The 17349-nt window shown below is 35.5% G+C and overlaps 3 protein-coding genes across 5 annotated transcripts; all 3 read left to right on the forward strand.

Moving 5' to 3' along the window:
* The first annotated feature begins 3168 nt into the window (after window positions 1–3168).
* LOC129921285 (E3 ubiquitin-protein ligase RNF113A) lies at window positions 3169–4343 on the forward strand. Its single transcript, XM_056003038.1, has 3 exons — window positions 3169–3297; window positions 3358–4066; window positions 4127–4343. The coding sequence occupies exons 1-3, from the start codon at window positions 3207–3209 to the stop codon at window positions 4293–4295; spliced, it is 969 nt and encodes a 322-aa protein (XP_055859013.1). The 5' UTR covers window positions 3169–3206; the 3' UTR covers window positions 4296–4343.
* Window positions 4344–6750: 2407 nt separating this feature from the next.
* LOC129907066 (probable inactive tRNA-specific adenosine deaminase-like protein 3) lies at window positions 6751–10832 on the forward strand. 3 transcript variants are annotated; one of them, XM_055983108.1, is made up of 2 exons: window positions 6751–6983; window positions 9679–10832. In XM_055983108.1, exon 2 carries the CDS (start codon window positions 9690–9692, stop codon window positions 10803–10805), a length of 1116 nt encoding a protein of 371 aa, XP_055839083.1. In that variant the 5' UTR covers window positions 6751–6983; window positions 9679–9689; the 3' UTR covers window positions 10806–10832. The 3 variants fall into 3 exon arrangements, with proteins under 3 accessions (XP_055839083.1, XP_055839085.1, XP_055839084.1); XM_055983110.1 differs by lacking the exon at window positions 6751–6983 and adding an exon at window positions 9537–9555; XM_055983109.1 differs by lacking the exon at window positions 6751–6983 and adding an exon at window positions 9600–9618.
* Window positions 10833–14129: 3297 nt separating this feature from the next.
* Window positions 14130–16699, forward strand: LOC129906754 (phenoloxidase 2-like). Its single transcript, XM_055982651.1, has 7 exons — window positions 14130–14370; window positions 14431–14603; window positions 14673–14856; window positions 14919–15362; window positions 15420–15713; window positions 15769–16102; window positions 16159–16699. Exons 1-7 carry the CDS (start codon window positions 14179–14181, stop codon window positions 16650–16652), a joined length of 2115 nt encoding a protein of 704 aa, XP_055838626.1. The 5' UTR covers window positions 14130–14178; the 3' UTR covers window positions 16653–16699.
* The last annotated feature ends 650 nt before the right edge of the window (window positions 16700–17349 follow it).

Genomic DNA, 17349 nt, shown 5'->3' on the forward strand with positions numbered 1-17349 from the left:
GAGCATGTCCCGAATATGTCCCGAGCATGTCCCGAAGATGTCCCGAGCATGTCCCGAAGATGTCCCGAAGATGTCCCGAGCATGTCCCGAGCATGTCCCGAATATGTCCCGAGCATGTCCCGAAGATGTCCCGAGCATGTCCCGAAGATGTCCCGAGCATGTCCCGAGCATGTCCCGAAGATGTCCCGAGCATGTCCCGAAGATGTCCCGAGTATGTCCCGAAGATGTCCCGAGCATGTCCCGAGCATGTCCCGAGCATGTCCCGAGCATGTCCCGAAGATGTCCCGAGCATGTCCCGAAGATGTCCCGAGCATGTCCCGAGCATGTCCCGAGCATGTCCCGAGCATGTCCCGAAGATGTCCCGAGCATGTCCCGAAGATGTCCCGAGCATGTCCCGAAGATGTAGCGAGCATGTCCCGAGCATGTCCCGAGCATGTCCCGAAGATGTCCCGAGCATGTCCCGAGTATGTTCCGAGCATGTCCCGAGCATGTCCCGAGCATGTCCCGAAGATGTCCGGAGCATGTCCCGAAGATGTCCCGAGCATGTCCCGAGCATGTCCCGAATATGTCCCGAGCATGTCCCGAGCATGTCCCGAGCATGTCCCGAAGATGTCCCGAGCATGTCCCGAGCATGTCCCGAATATGTCCCGAGCATGTCCCGAAGATGTCCCGAGCATATCCCGAAGATGTCCCGAGCATGTCCCGAGCATGTCCCGAGCATGTCCCGAAGATGTCCCGAGCATGTCCCGAGCATGTCCCGAATATGTCCCGAGCATGTCCCGAAGATGTCCCGAGCATGTCCCGAGCATGTCCCGAAGATGTCCCGAGCATGTCCCGAGCATGTCCCGAGCATGTCCCGAAGATGTCCCGAGCATGTCCCGAGCATGTCCCGAATATGTCCCGAGCATGTCCCGAAGATGTCCCGAGCATGTCCCGAGCATGTCCCGAAGATGTCCCGAGCATGTCCCGAGCATGTCCCGAATATGTCCCGAGCATGTCCCGAAGATGTCCCGAGCATGTCCCGAATATGTCCCGAGCATGTCCCGAAGATGTCCCGAGCATGTCCCGAAGATGTCCCGAGCATGTCCCGAAGATGTCCCGAGCATGTCCCGAGCATGTCCCGAATATGTCCCGAGCATATCCCGAAGATGTCCCGAGCATGTCCCGAAGATGTCCCGAGCATGTCCCGAGCATGTCCCGAATATGTCCCGAAGATGTCCCGAGCATGTCCCGAATATGTCCCGAGCATGTCCCGAAGATGTCCCGAGCATGTTCCGAAGATGTCAAGAGCATGTCCCGAGCATGTCCCGAATATGTCCCGAGCATGTCCCGAAGATGTCCCGAGCATGTCCCGAGCATGTCCCGAAGATGTCCTTAGCATGTCCCGAGCATGTCCCGAAGATGTCCCCAGCATGTCCCGAAGATGTCCCGAGCATGTCCCGAAGATGTCCCGAGCATGTCCCGAGCATGTCCCGAAGATGTCCCGAGCATGTCCCGAAGATGTCCCGAGCATGTCCCGAAGATGTCTCGAAGATGTCCCGAAGATGTCCCGAGCATGTCCCGAAGATGTCCCGAGTATGTCTCGAGCATGTCCCGAAGATGTCCCGAGCATGTCCCGAGCATGTCCCGAGCATGTCCCGAAGATGTCCCGAGCATGTCCCGAGCATGTCCCGAGCATGTCCCGAGCATGTCCCGAAGATGTCCCGAGCATGTCCCGAGCATGTCCCGAAGATGTCCCGAAGATGTCCCGAAGATGTCCCGAGCATGTCCCGAAGATGTCCCGAAGATGTCCCGAGCATGTCCCGAGCATGTCCCGATCATGTCCCGAAGATGTCCCGAGCATGTCCCGAAGATGTCCCGAGCATGTCCCGAGCATGTCCCGAGCATGTCCCGAAGATGTCCCGAGCATGTCCCGAGCATGTCCCGAAGATGTCCCGAGCATGTCCCGAGCATGTCCCGAAGATGTCCCGAAGATGTCCCGAGCATGTCCCGAAGATGTCCCGAAGATGTCCCGAGCATGTCCCGAGCATGTCCCGATCATGTCCCGAAGATGTCCCGAGCATGTCCCGAGCATGTCCCGAGCATGTCCCGAGCATGTCCCGAAGATGTCCCGAGCATGTCCCGAGCATGTCCCGAAGATGTCCCGAGCATGTCCCGAGCATTTCCCGAGCATGTCCCGAAGATGTCCCGAGCATGTCCCGAAGATGTCCCGAGCATGTCCCGAGCATGTCCCGAAGATGTCCCGAGCATGTCCTGAAGATTTCCCGAGCATGTCCCGAAGATGTCCCGAGCATATCCCGAAGATGTCCCGAGCTTGTCCCGGAGATGTCCCGAGCATGTCCCGAAGATATCCCGAGCATCTCCCGAACATGTCCCGCGACATAACGCTACACAACACGATGCGATTCCCGGAGCTCCGATGTTAACAAGTCGACGATCACATAAGAACTGAATAATAATGGTTTGATGTGGCTCTATTTATAGCAAAATCCTCCCACAAAAATATATAAACACCAACAAAATAAATGTTATTTTGTTGGTGTTTTAATTTTACTCTTTGTTTGTGGTTACTTATTTGCCTGGGGTATATTTCAATCGGATATAAATTATAAATTTTAAACGGGTTTGTACCGGGTCTATACCGGATTTATACCCAAACGGTGCTGGCAGGTATATACCCAAACGCAGGTGTGGGATGCACAGAAATTCGAAATCGTTGAATATCTATTACGTTTTTTTCTAAGGCCGTGTGTGAATTGCGTTAAATAGTTGACACCGTGTAAAATTTTTGACACTATTGAGGTGAATAAAAAATTTTCAGCTGTTAAAAATGTATTGGGCTCCGGGGTTAAATTTGAGTTAAATTTTTGTTGCAGATGGTTTTGTTTTGTTTTTTTTTTTTTATTAAAAACAAGTATCATGGCAGAAAAAATTTTAAACAATAATCCATACAGTTGAAATTTTTTTTCATTAACCTCAATAGTGTTAAAAATTTTACACGGGGTTAACTATTTAACGCAACTCACACACGGCCTAAGAAAAGTTTTTATAAAAAAATACACAACAGAAAAAAAAATCTCATTTAAACGGATTTTTTTTTCATTTAGTCTATTAACACTCTCAGCTGTCATTTTGACAACAAACGTCATGCAGAATTAAAAAAAAAAAAAAAAAAAAAACAATAAACGAAAACAAAAAAAGCTAAAATGTCGGCCACTGGAAGTTCATTTACGTTTAAAAAACGAGTAATAAAAAAACAACAAACTCGTAAAAAGCAAGAATCTTCAACTGAATCAGGTAATTGTATTAATTCACTTAAATTTCAATAATTTCAAATGCTTCCATTCACCACTCTAGGTAGTAACAGTGATGAAGAAAAATCAGCTGTAGTTCGCACGGAAAACCGTCGCAAAAGAACAAATCCTAATTTCCAGAGCACCAAATTACTCGGAACGAAACGTGAAAAACTAGCAGCTCACTCATCTACAGATGAAGACGAAGAAGAAAGCAATGTTGGCGTCAGTTACAAGTCCAACAAAAGTGCATTGCCAATCGGTCCGTCCGATCAAGGTGCCACTGCTATTAATGAATTCGAAACTGAATTGGATCGCGATGCTCAAGCAATTCATGCCAAAGCAATTCAGATAAATGCTGAATTAGAGGGCAAGGAAGATGACAAGATTTATCGTGGTATCAATAACTACGCACAATATTACAAGAAAAAGGACACAGCCATGGGCAATGCCAGCTCTGGAATGGTTCGCAAGGGACCGATGAGAGCGCCAGCTCATTTGCGAGCGACAGTTCGATGGGATTATCAGCCAGATGTATGCAAGGATTACAAAGAGACAGGGTTTTGTGGGTTTGGTGATAGTTGTAAGTTTTTGCATGATCGAAGTGATTACAAAGCTGGTTGGCAATTGGAATTGGATCATGCGACAGAACAGCGTGGGGAATGTGAGTCTGATGGAGATGACACAAAGTACGAAATCCATTCCGATGACGAGGCACTGCCATTTAAGTGTATTATTTGTAGGGATAGTTTCACTAATCCCGTGATGACTAAGTAAGTGGTTGGAAATATATTTGGTTGAATAGAGTTTGAGGCTTTTTTTTATTGTTTCAGATGTAAGCACTATTTTTGTGAGAAATGTGCTTTGGAGAATTTCAAGAAGTCATCTCGTTGCTACGTGTGTTCCCTTCAAACAAATGGAATTTTCAATCCTGCAAAGGAATTAATTACGCGATTAAAGAATCGTCCTGACAATGATGTTGCTGATTCAGATAGTAACTGATATCTACTTTCTTAAATGTTTGTAATAAATTACCTAGAACAAATTTTAGTTATGTTGTTTTTCTATGCACGCTTGAAGAAATGGGCATCAGTTATTCTTTGCTTACGATATCCTTGCAATAAGGTTTTGGAAGAGTGGGTACCGAATAAGCGATAAAAAGACAATACATATCGTCGACGTAGAGCAAAATTGTTCTAAGTCACAAAAAGCTGATTTTACAGGGGACGATTTTTAAGTTTCAAATTGATTTAAGCTACATTTTTCTGCTCGTTCGCAATTCAAGTTATGTTTTTTTATAAAGTTTGTTCTTTTCTCTTGAATAAAACATACAAGTTTACCTCATTAGTAGGTGCATACTATTTTTAAATATTTTTTAAAACTAAAAACCCAAAATTGTACATAGAACAATTCGTATACAAGTACACACTTTCCCTGAATAAAAATTGGACTTAGAACAATCAAGAATACTCGGGTATCATTTTCAAAAGGCTACTTACCTGTTTTTATTGTTCTATGTCCCATTAAATTATATTATCTGCTGAAAAGAAATTTTTTAAACAAAAACCCTTTTCAAATTCGGCAAGAGCACCCTCAAATTAGTAAAACTGCATCATTATCTCATTTTCGGTAAAAAGTGGACTTAGAACAATTTTGTTTTACGCCGACGATATTATGTGCCCTTAATTATGAAAATGGACTAAGTCACTCCCAATTAATTATTATTTAAGGGGTAAAGTTTATTTGAAAGCGAAATTGCAGTAAATAAAATTCTTTATTGCTACTCTAGTGATTTCATAAAAGAAATATGTATAATTAAATCGTTATAAGAAAATTATTATGTTAGTTTTTCTTTAAACAATGCAAAAAGTGACTTAGTCCACTTTCATAATCATGGGCACATATTTATGATGCCCATTTTCTGATCCACAAATGCATATTCCTGACTTTTATTTAAAGGAGTAGCGCTTTCAAACTGTGAAAAGTTTAAATATCTGGGGTCTATGATAAAAAATGAAGCTACGCGTAAGCGTAGGGTGGATAAATGAGTCTCTGAAAAGAAGACTATACACTGCGGTTGTGCTTCCAGAACTCACATGGAACATTTCAAACCCGAGAGGATCGGTTTCTGAGGTCAAATCAGCGATCTCACAGCAGATCACTTGTACGAAGCAGATATTATGTGGGAAACAAATGCTCAACATATCAAGTTTTAATTATAAGCCCAAAAAACGTTTCATTATTTATCAAAGAGAATTAAGTCGACTAGAATTTGTTTAAGCGTTTTTTTTATTTTTGTTGTTTTAAGGACCTCCCAAACCAACTATGATGGACGACAAAATACGATGCCGAAAGCGGACTCAGCCAAAAGACAAAGCTTCTCCTGTACAAGCAGCTCATCAGGCCTATCATCACCTACTGTTTTCCTATCTGGTTCACGGTGACAAAATCCCATCTAAACAAGTTAGCAATACTGGAGAGGAAGATCTTAAGGATCTGTACAGGCATGCACTACGACAGGATACGCAAGAAACACGTCAGCAACAAGAGACTGTATGAAGAAGCCAAAATTATAAAACTCGACAAATATCTTATCCAATCAAGCAGAAGATGCCTACAGAACCTGAGCAATCATCCAAACCCAATAATAGGAAGAGTAATAAACCAGCCAAGACATCCTAACCAGCGGTACCTAGAAGCTAAGGAACTTTTGGATGAGGATCTTATATCAACCAACGACGAAGAGAACATCCCCTTCTACGCTGATCCTGGATCAGCTCACTATCGTGGCTGAAAGCCTCACCTCTCCCTAATCCAACCTTTACAATGACAACCGGACCTGAACAACCCGAGTTAAGAAGCTGCCAACAGAATTAATATTTAAAACAAACACAATGACAATTAACTGTAAATTTAGCTTAAAAAAAAAAACAATGTAAAAACGTTAGGCCCCTTTTGTGCCAACATATTACTAATATAATCAATGTACATTTTTAGATTACTAGCTTTAAGCAAATTGTATATATAATAACTGTTCAATAAAAATATCGTTAAATCGTTAAAAGCGTTTTTTTTTTTTTCTTGCCTGATCTTTGAGGACTTAAATTAATGTGAGCAACTTCTTTTGTCTTTCCCTTACTTTATGAGCCCACCGTTCATTTGACAAAATGACTAAAGAGAAATATGAGTAGGAAAATGTTGGCATTGATCAAAAATATTATTTTCATAGCTTTTCTAATCGAAAATAGTAAAGAATACCGATATCCCACATAGATTGTTTGTTCGTTTATATTAGCTGCGTTCCTTTGGGAAATGGGAATATTTATCTAATGCTTAGTACTTAAAACCACTTTGAACTACTTTTGCTATATTGAAAAAGTAGTTCAAAGCAGCTTTAAGTAGTAAGCAAAATATTAGAAAAAATAAATAGGTATTTTCGATCAAACATCAAAAAGCATTTCATTCAAAATAAGTTTCCAGACTTTATAGCGAAAGTAGTGATGGGTTTTTGCTCCCGACTTTTTTTTTTGTTTTTTGCCGACAAGTGTAATTAACGTATGCGGTGACCTTTAGAAAATAAAGATGAAGCTAAAACGTCATTTTACTAGTAGTTGTGCTCGTGACAAAATGACATTTCGTTTGTTTATATTTACCATCAAGTTCAGTTGAGCGCAATTTTTTAGTAAAGAAGTGAGTGAATAATATTAAACTAAACAAATTTATCTATTTAATTGATATATTTTAAGACTTGATTGTCTTTTAAAATTATTATTGCATTTAAATAATTTTGTTTGTTTGTGAAGTTCCAAATAAAAAAGAATTTATGTACCTTCAATTTGAGCATCAAATATTCTGACGTTTTCAATGGTTGAATTAAAAAAAGTGGTGCCAGGTTATTTTTCTTTCTAGCAATACTTAAAATTAAACTAGCACATTTTAAAATATGTGCTAGTTTAAAATTTTAACAGCCAAAATTTTGCTTTTTTTATCCACAGTACACTATAATTTAAAATTGAAAATTAGTAGGATAGAACTCAATTTCACAATGTACAAATAATTGTTTCACATAAATGTAAATGTTTTGAAAATAAAAAGTTTGTAAAATTACAGTTTTCACCACGATTTGCAATGACAAAACAGAAGTGAAACTAAATTTATCGATTTTTTCCTCAAAAATTTAGCAAAAAGTCCTTGGAAATACAGTTTTGTATTTAGTGAAACAGGCCCCAGTTAGCAACCTTTGGATTTTGTTAATTTCGAGTAACTCGTTTTGAAAGCACACATCGTTAACAGCATCGAATATAAAAATTAAAAAAAGACACAAATTCTTCTTGGAAAATTTAATGCCAGAAATAAATCTTGAACAATTTTTTTTAATCATCGTATCTACGTTTCTTTCATCATATAATAAAACGGCAAACACTTATTTTGTGGTACAAAATACGCGGCCCACAAAAACCGAAGGTGCATAAATTATATACCGAACGATAGGAAATTGTATCTAGATGTGCAGAATGTATACTTTGTTTATTTTTTTTACCGAAATAGATAAAAACAATCATATAATAAAACGGCAAACACTTATTTTGTGGTACAAAATACGCGGCCCACAAAAACCGAAGGTGCATAAATTATATACCGAACGATAGGAAATTGTATCTAGATGTGCAGAATGTATACTTTGTTTATTTTTTTTACCGAAATAGATAAAAACAATAAATTAAAATTGAGGAAAAAAACAAATGTGCTGAACCACGCCCTCTCCCTTCTGGAAGTGGAAACTTCTAAAAGCAAAGACGAGAACCTTCGAAGACATTCTCGAATTTCGAATAAAATTAAGTGTTGCATATTCTTAGTAGTAAATAAAGTGATTTATATAGTGTGCTTATTTGAGCATAAATAAAAGTTACAATTGGCACTCGAATTTTGAGTGCGGGGTCGGCTAGTTTTTATTAAAAAGTTTGTAAACTTGATAAGTTCTTATTCGATCTAGGATTTTTTTTACGTGGTCTAAATGAGGTATTTATATGTACATTAGGGTGTCCGTTATTTCCCAAAGTGATGTTTTCGGAGGTGACACCCCCCAGATCGAAAGTTTTGGGCCTAAATACAGGGAATTTAGCAAAAACAAATTTTTTGGAGGTCATTAACCCGTGCCTCTAGGGTCATACTTTCCCCATACAAATTTGTATGAGAAATTTTTAATGCATACATAAAATTTTTTTTCTCTCGAGTTAAATCATCTATTTTTAAAATGTTTATTGATCCTGGTTGGAAAATAGTTTCTTTAAAAGATTACATTCAAAATTTCCCGTTAAAAAATGTTTTTATATTTTATTTCGGTTTTTGAAATTATTAGCTGTTTTCGTAGTTTTTGCTTTCACCTATCACATAATTTTAAATGCAGTTTTATTGGTTTTTAATTCTTTTCAAATATTGCATTCAAAAATTTGTGTATAAATCAAAAATTTTAATTTTTAAAAATTTTTTTTGAAATTTTTCAAAAAAAGAAATAAAATATAAAAACATTTTTTAACGGGAAATTTTATGTATGAGTTAAAAATTTCCCATACAAATTTGTATGGGGAAAGTATGACCCTAGAGGCACGGGTTAATGACCTCCAAAAAATTTTTTTTTGGTAATTTCCTCTTATTTAGGCCCTAAACATTCGATCTGGGGGGTGTCTCCCCCGAAAACATCACTTTGGGAAATAACGGACACCCTAATGTACATGGAAACCATTCTTTAACAAAATTTGAAAGTAGCTAAGTCCTGTTAATGTAAAATTGAATTTTTCTTAAACCGTTCCAAACAGCACAGATTTTAAATGACTTTTCATCACCACAAGATTCGTCGAAAACAATTCATAGAACAATTCTTTGAATGAAAGTTTTTCGAATAGCAATTCTTCATCAAAAATTCTTTTAATGGCAATTAATCGAAAACATTTTATCAAAGAAACAATTCTTCGAAATCGAAAATAATCACCGTGAATTCGGGTGAGAGAGCGCTCAACACCACATTTTCATTTGAAGAATTGCTTATCGAAGAATAGTCAATCGAAGATTTTTTATTTGTAAATTATTTTCGAATTGTCAGTAGAAAAAATGTTATTCGATAAATTGTTGTTAGAAAATTAACTATTTCTTCGATCAATTCCCGACTAACAATTTTGCTTCTGTAAAGCTTTATACATGCTTCTTTTGCTTCTATAAAGCTTTATAGAAGCAAAATTGTTAGTTGGGTTGTGTTCGAAAAACTGTAATTTGAAAAATTGTTTTCGATTAAATGAAAAAATCATCAAAATTGGACTTGTTTGGATTGGTCCGAGATATGGTACCTACTGCAATTTTAATTACCCTATTATGTTTTAAATAATTTCAGATACTTGAATAATGGAAGAACCCTTAACCAAAAAGCAAAAAATGGATCCATTGAATTATCCTTTCAAAATGAAGGCTGTTTTGTCCGATGACTTGCAAAATCCTATTCCACTAGTAACTGTGGTTATCAGCAAAATTGAAAACAAAAAAACAATATCATCTGTTGTTCTTGAGCTTAGTCGTTCAATGCCACTACCAAGTTTACAGCATCTCAAAAGAGTTCGTCAAAATGAGATAATACTCTGCCTTGCTTCGGATGTTGAAACTTCGAAAATGCCTGAAAACTTAAAAGACAACATTAAGGATTTCATTATTGCTCAAGGTGTTTCCACAGAAATGGCAACATCTCTTTGTGAGAATGCTTCACTCGTTGAAGTTCCATCAATACCAACGAAACTTCGTTGGCAATATGATGCGATGAATAAACTATGGCCTTGTAAATTTCATCCAAATAGATATCTTGAGTCGTTGTATGAGGGAACTAATTTTTCAAATGAAGAAACGATATTCCATTTTAAAATGGCAAGGATTTTAATAAAATTTTTGGAGAAAGAAGGAAAGCCATGTGGAATTTGTGTCGATCCAAGAACAAATTCAGTTGTTGCCATAGCCACAAGGAAATCGGAAGAAAATCCAGTGATGCATTGTTCAATGGTTTTAGTAGATTTTGTAGCTCGCAGTCAAAATGAAGGAGCATGGCAGCATAATGATGAAGTATTCCATGAGTCTGATGATGCAAAACTGAATTTCAGGGGAATACCTGAGCACTTCCATTATACTCTAACAGAAGACTTAAAGGAGGACATTCGTTTTGGTGCTGAAAATGTTAATCTTCGTGAAGGACGAATAAAAGTAACAGAAGAAATGCTGACTTCGAATAATTTAGAAAAATACGGTCCATATCTTTGTACAGGATATGATGTTTATTTAATGGTTGAACCATGTTTGATGTGTTCAATGGCATTGCTTCACAGTCGTGTTAGAAGGATATTCTACTTGCAGCCATCAGAGAATGGAGCTCTTCAAACTAAATTAAAATTGCACACAATCAAGGAAGTGAACCATCATTTTGAAGTTTTTAAATTTTTAAGTGAAAATGAAATAATTTTTAATAATAAATGTTTTTAAATAAATTGCAATTTTTTATGAAAAAGACTAATGAAATTTTTAAAAATCGCTGATAAACATTGAATGCATAACCCTGTATTGAGTTTAATTAGCTGAACTTAGCTTAGGAAAAAATAGTTTAAAATCGATTGCAAGTAAGTTTCATATCAATTGCAAGCTTATTACTAGCTTATATTACATTGGACAGATTCAGAAAATTTAGGGACTAACAAGCAATTTTGTTGGTAAGCTAAACTTAACTCAATTGCAAACAAAATTTAAAATGTTGGCTTTAAAGTAATTGGAAAGCAGTTTAAATATCATTGCGTTAAAAACGAATTTCTACTATGGCCCAATTTATTCAAACTCCATTAAATTTAATGTCGCCATAAAAAAAGGACATTTTAAAATTAGTACCCAATTTGACAGCTTTCAAGTCTTTAAAAATAATGGAGAGTGAATAAATTGAGCCTAAGTAATATAAATTTCAATTTTGAGTTTTCTGAAAAGTAAGATTAAAATTGTTGCAAGGTTTTATTTGAATAAATTGCAGGTTATTTCTAGTTCAATTGAAAGCTAGAAAATATTGAATTTTTGTTTTATTTTTTAAGGTTTTATGTGATTCTAAAACTTTTTGACGAAACAGATAATTTTATCTAAAATTTTAAATTTTTAAATTTATATGTATACCTACAGTTTTTATCATTCGCATTTTGTTAATGCTGTTTTATTTAAAATAACTGCCATTTTAAAAAGTACATACAAAGTCGTTGTATTTCGGAATAATGTTATATATGAGATCATCAGTTTGAATGATTCAGCTTCATCACGTGCTTTCATTTATTAAATTGTTCTTTTTTATTTTATTATTATTTTTTTTTTCATAAAGCTATATATTAATTAAAACACCAATTTCGCATAAATGATGATGACTCTGCAGCAGCACATTTCTTATGAATTTAAAGTAACAAACGCAAAGAACTTAAATTATGTCTGGTCCGTGTCCAATACAATTCCAATCAACTCTGAGGATAATATACTCGCTTACGTACATATGTTTATGCTTAAAATGGTTAAAATTTATAGTGCCTGGGTCGTACGAACTTACTCAATTACAAAGCTAAAGTTCTCTCTACAACAATCATAATTGTATAATAATTAAAAAAACAAAAAATGAAAGAAAAAACTTAATTGGTTCAAAAACTCCTAGTCAAAAGATATTGAAACCCGCTTAAACTTATTTAGTTTACTGACTCTTGGAGCCTTGGAGGCTTCCTGCCTGAAACAAAGGAGCTTTTCATGGTTCACCATAGCAAGCTGTATGTATGTAGGTACCTACGTGTGCATATTCGGGCATAAGAACTATGGGGCAAATTTTGAAATCGTACAAAAAATCAAACTCGAGTTAACAATACTGTGCAAGTCAAAATCTTTGACTTGTGCGCTGTTGACTGTTTCCCCCTATTTCAGACATCGATTGGCATCATTAGTTTTTCTATTTGTCGGTACGACTTTGAACAAAATTTTTTTCGGAATTTTTTTCAATAATTTTAAGCATTTTGCCCGGTTTAAAGTCATTTTTCTTGTTTATATTGCTATTTATTCTGCTACTGGCTTTGTAAAAATGTATATCTTAGTAATGAATGTGTTGCCGTTGTGTTGTAATCCTTTTTTTTTTACATTTGAAGCCGATTTGTGAGAAAATTGCTTCTACCGCCTAAACGATTTAATCTTATCATTTACTCCCATATAATTTTTTTCTGTAAATAATCTAAATAATCTTAATACATCATTTTATTTATGAAATTAAAAAAAAAAATAGTTTTGAAAATAAATTTACTATTAGTTTAAAAAACAAAACGGCAACACCGGCAATTTTTAACACCTAGATTTTAAAGTTGTTTTTTTTTTTATTACCGACGCACATTTAAGAACAGAAATTATCAAAATTGGATCTGTAATTTGTTTTAGTTACTCCACTAAAACATAATAATACGATAACAATGCAAAAAATCAAAATTTCTTGAATTTTTTCAAAAAAAAACTTGCTAAATTGTTAAATAAATTGCATAAAATTGTTTATTTGTCTTTATGCTGGTAGTAAATAACGTTTTAGCAATAGCAAAATGCTTAAAATATTGAAAAAAACTTAAATAAATCGAAAACTAATGATGCCAATCGATTTCTCAGGTCCGAAATAGGGGGAACGGTCAACAGCGCACTTGTCTCAAAATTTTTTTTCAAAAAACTTGCACAGAAATAATTCAGCAACCCGACCGCAAAGAACTTTTTGGGTTTCATTCACAAATAGAGCTTAAAAATACGTTTCTTTTGATGTCTCACTCGATTGATTTGGAAGAAATTTTCTGAAATGTATTTTTTTTTTAGCTAGAGGTATATACAATACCCCTTGGATTTTTTTTCGAAATTTCGAAAAAAAAGTACATTTGTAAATTTTGCACCTAAATTCACTATGAATTAATTTCAAAAAAAAAAAATAAATTCGCAGGTTTTGTACCTGAATGCATAGAGCCCTGTTCATTTCTTATAAAATTAATGATAAAATTAAACTAAAATAATTCTGCTATGAATGCAAAGGAAAGCCTTAACATTCTAAGAAAACTTTTACAACAAGAGCAAGTGCGACTCAGACGTGGAATTTATTCTTCTTTTTTAAGGTCAAAACTTGGACAGCAAAGAAACATTTGTATTTTGGTTCGGTAAGCCATAGAAATATTTTTACCGGTTTTTTAAGTTTCAATCTACGCGGTCACTGTGGCGTATGTGCAACATTTTTGTAAAAAATAGGTACATTTTTGTATGGTCAAATTTATTAAACTGGATGCGTAAATTCTTCAAAAAGGGAGTATGTTTTACTTAGTGCATAATTTTCAAACATTGTTTGGGGAACCTGAAGTTTTTGTGTAGGTCTAATTGGCAAAGTGTCACAAACATTTTTCTTATTAAATCCATGGAAACAACCCCTAAATACTCAAATCAAGAAAAGTAAAATAAGCTAAGCAAAAAAAATAAAAAATATAATAAACCATGAAACCAATTGTGAAACCATTCTGCTTATGCATTTGTCTGTATAAAAGTTGTGCATTTTTAAGCCTTGCATGTGCAAAATTATGATAAATTGTGGTGTAAATACAATCCACCACTATTTAATCTAAATGCATTGATATCGGTGTATCTTTGGATACCAAAAACCAAAAATGTTTCTATATTCTTGTGGAGTTTTAAAATTCACACAATATTTCTTTTATCTTAATTTTATGATAACAAAGAAAATTTTGATATAAATACTGGTGCAATTTATTGCATGACTTAGTTTGAATTTTATTTGTTCAACTTTAACGTGTGGGATAGAAAAAACTATTAAGTGTACATAATGGCTCAAGGAATATTACCTTTACAAACAACTCAAGCATTATGGTTACTTTCACAACGTCCTCAAGACTTTGTTTTCATTCCAAGAGGTCCAGTTGCATTGGATGTGCCAAAAAGTTTCTTCCCACCACGTCTTGCTGATAAAGCTGACAAAATTATTGATAAATATGAGGGTAATCCTTGGTTAAAGAGGGTATGTCTGGTGTTTTCAATTTTGATGAATTTAAGTACAATTGTGAATATCTTTTGAAAGATAAGCGTTTTGGATATAGAAGAACCAAATTTAGATTTTGCTGCCCGAAATGGAAGAAGAGATCCATTTACATTGTTCAATCCGAATGACAGAAATGTAAGTTCTCAATTGATTTCGTTGTTAATGGCGCAAAAGGATCCAAAGAGTTTGATTTCAATGGCAGCATATATAAGGTAGGGCTTGACTAAGGGAACTTAATCTTGGGGTAAGTTATCGATTAAAACTTTGTTTCATTTTCACAGAGATCGCGTGAATCCTTTCCTCTTTCAATATGCTTACTCAGTAGCCTTGCAACACATGCAAGCCACAAAAGGTATTGAAATGCCTTCAGTAGTTACTCAATTTCCAGGCAATTTTATTGATCCTACAATTCTTCGAGATGCTAAAGAAGAAACAAGTATTATTCCTTTGGACAATACCGATAAGGTTTCCGTTTCTTCATTAAATCAAGAAATTTTCTAATTTTAATTCAACTTTTCTTCCAAAAGAACATTTTTGAAGTTCCACTAAACTCTTCCCAACGCGATGAAGAACAACGAATGAATTATTTCCGTGAAGATATCGGTATCAATATGCATCACTGGCATTGGCATCTTGTATTTCCAAATCATGGTCCAATTGAGGTTGTGCGTAAGGATCGTCGTGGGGAGCTTTTTATGTATATGCATAATCAGATCCTTGCACGCTACAATCTCGATCGATTTTGTAATAATCTTGGGAGAGTTGTTCCACTGACAAATTTACGAGAACCAATTCCTGAGGGATACTATCCAAAGTTGTTAGAATCGGTATCAAGTAGAACATATCCACCCCGAATGCCAATGCAAAAGTTACAAGACATGAATCGTCCTGATTTGGTAACAACTTTGGCTAATCTAGAACTTTGGACAAACAGGATAATTGGGTCTATAGATCGAGGAGCTGTTTTTGATGTGAGTAAAAGAGAGTTACAAACATTGATTTCAATTAAGTGGGGTACAATTTTATAGCCTACAGGAAGAGATATTCCACTGGATGAAAAAAATGGAATTGATCTCCTTGGGAATTTAATAGAATCATCTCCGTTATCGATTAACCGACAATTCTATGGTGATCTTCACAATAGAGGTCATTTGATTATCTCCCACATTCATGATCCAAACGCGAGATATACCAAGGAATATGGTGTTATGGGAGATACCATTACTTCGATGAGAGATCCAATTTTCTATCGTTGGCATATGTTTATCGAGCTTTTTGGTATGAGACATAAGGCTTTTCTGCCACCTTATCATCCTCAGGAAGTAAGTAATATCTTAACAGATACTTAAAACACTTATTTTAACCTTTTAAACTTAGTTGGGTAGTGAACAAATTATTATCGAAGACTTCATAACGGTCTGTAAGTCAAAGGGTTCCCAACCAAATGTTATGAAAACGTTTTTTCAAAAGAGCGATATTGATATTGGTATTAATCTTGATGGATTGGAAAAAGAGTCTTCAGCAACATTTAGATTTACGCATCTTGCTCACGAACCATTTGACTATCGTGTATCTGTTATTAATGGGGGAGCTCCTTTAGAGGCAACCTGTAGGATTTTTCTACTTCCCATAGAAGATGAGCGTCAGGAAAAACTAACACTTGACGAACAACGTCTTATGGCTGTGGAAATGGATCGTTTTTCAACAACTTGTAAGTATCAGTGTAATCTGCTGATCTTCCAAAATAATTCAAAAAATATTTCTTAGTAAAACCGGGTCAAAATATAATACGAAGATCTTCAACTGATTCCAGTGTAACAATACCATTTAATCAAACTTTCAAAGCGAATAAACTTCCTGGAGAAATTAAAGATCCTGTTGAAGTTTGTTTGAAAAATTATTGTAGCTGTGGTTGGCCTAATCATATGCTGCTACCAAAGGGTACTTACGAAGGAAAATTGTTTAAATTATTCGTAATGATTTCAGAAGATACTCTTTCGCTTGGTAATGTGAATGCTATGCCAACTTTTCTAGACTTAAATGCACAATTTAAGGGTGAAAGGAAGTTACCAGAAAAAAATAATAACAATTCTTTTTCGTTCTGCGGTCTTAAAGATCAAAAATATCCGGATGAACGAAGCATGGGATTCCCATTTGATAGGAGATTACCAGGTCTATATTTGGAAGGACTTTTGGAAAATTTTAAGAACATGAAAACTTGCGATTTGAATATTGTTTTTCGCGATCAAGTAAATGAATAAAATTTTGTTTTATGCATAATAGATACATATAAGTTTTTTTGTTTGTTTGGTAAAAGAAAGTTTTGCGTGAAAAAAATATTTTAAAACAAATGAAAAAATTCACATTTTTTACTTGCGATATACATAGGTACTAAAGAGAAAGATTTGAATTCGCGTTGAACTCGAGATTGCAATCAGACATGGCATCACGATGATAAAGAATGCAAAAAAGTGGGCTCCGCAAAAATTCAATAATTTTTTTTTTATTATTAGTTTTTGTAAACGGCTTAACTGAAAGATTTTCAAACAAATTTCTTAAAGTTCTTTGTTGTACGAGATACGAAAAATAGTTAAAAAGAAGAAGAAGAAGAAATTAAAAATTGTTTCATGAATTTCAGCACTAAAAGGTTCAATATATTAAGTGCATGTAATGTGCGACCCAATCATACATTTTGTTTAAAATAAAATGATGTAAGATTGGAAAATATAAACAAGTACAAAAAAGAAAATGGTAAAAATCCGGAAAAGTCGTAGAAGAAGGGAAAAAATTATAGATCCAGTTAGAACGTAAAAAAAAAAAAAATAGAATCGGTTGTACTTTGGTTAAGATAGACACATTCAAAAAAGTATTACCCAAAAAACATAAAAACCGCTAGAAAATTGCCTATAATTTTGTTCTCATGTGTGGCGTTGACTATGAGACACCCTGTACAAAGTA

This window comes from Episyrphus balteatus, chromosome 1 (assembly GCF_945859705.1).
Source record: "Episyrphus balteatus chromosome 1, idEpiBalt1.1, whole genome shotgun sequence".
Taxonomy (NCBI): Eukaryota; Metazoa; Arthropoda; class Insecta; order Diptera; family Syrphidae; genus Episyrphus; species Episyrphus balteatus.

Bases quoted from the DNA above. Each gene is read 5' to 3' on its own strand.
- LOC129906754 (XM_055982651.1), top strand. From the start codon at position 14,179: ATGGCTCAAGGAATATTACCTTTACAAACAACTCAAGCATTATGGTTA. The intron at 14,371-14,430 runs GTATGTCTGGTG...ATCTTTTGAAAG, and splicing joins GTAATCCTTGGTTAAAGAGG to ATAAGCGTTTTGGATATAGA. The intron at 15,363-15,419 runs GTGAGTAAAAGA...ACAATTTTATAG, and splicing joins ATCGAGGAGCTGTTTTTGAT to CCTACAGGAAGAGATATTCC.
- LOC129921285 (XM_056003038.1), top strand. From the start codon at position 3,207: ATGTCGGCCACTGGAAGTTCATTTACGTTTAAAAAACGAGTAATAAAA. The intron at 3,298-3,357 runs GTAATTGTATTA...TCACCACTCTAG, and splicing joins AGAATCTTCAACTGAATCAG to GTAGTAACAGTGATGAAGAA. The intron at 4,067-4,126 runs GTAAGTGGTTGG...TTATTGTTTCAG, and splicing joins ACTAATCCCGTGATGACTAA to ATGTAAGCACTATTTTTGTG.
- LOC129907066 (XM_055983108.1), top strand. From the start codon at position 9,690: ATGGAAGAACCCTTAACCAAAAAGCAAAAAATGGATCCATTGAATTAT.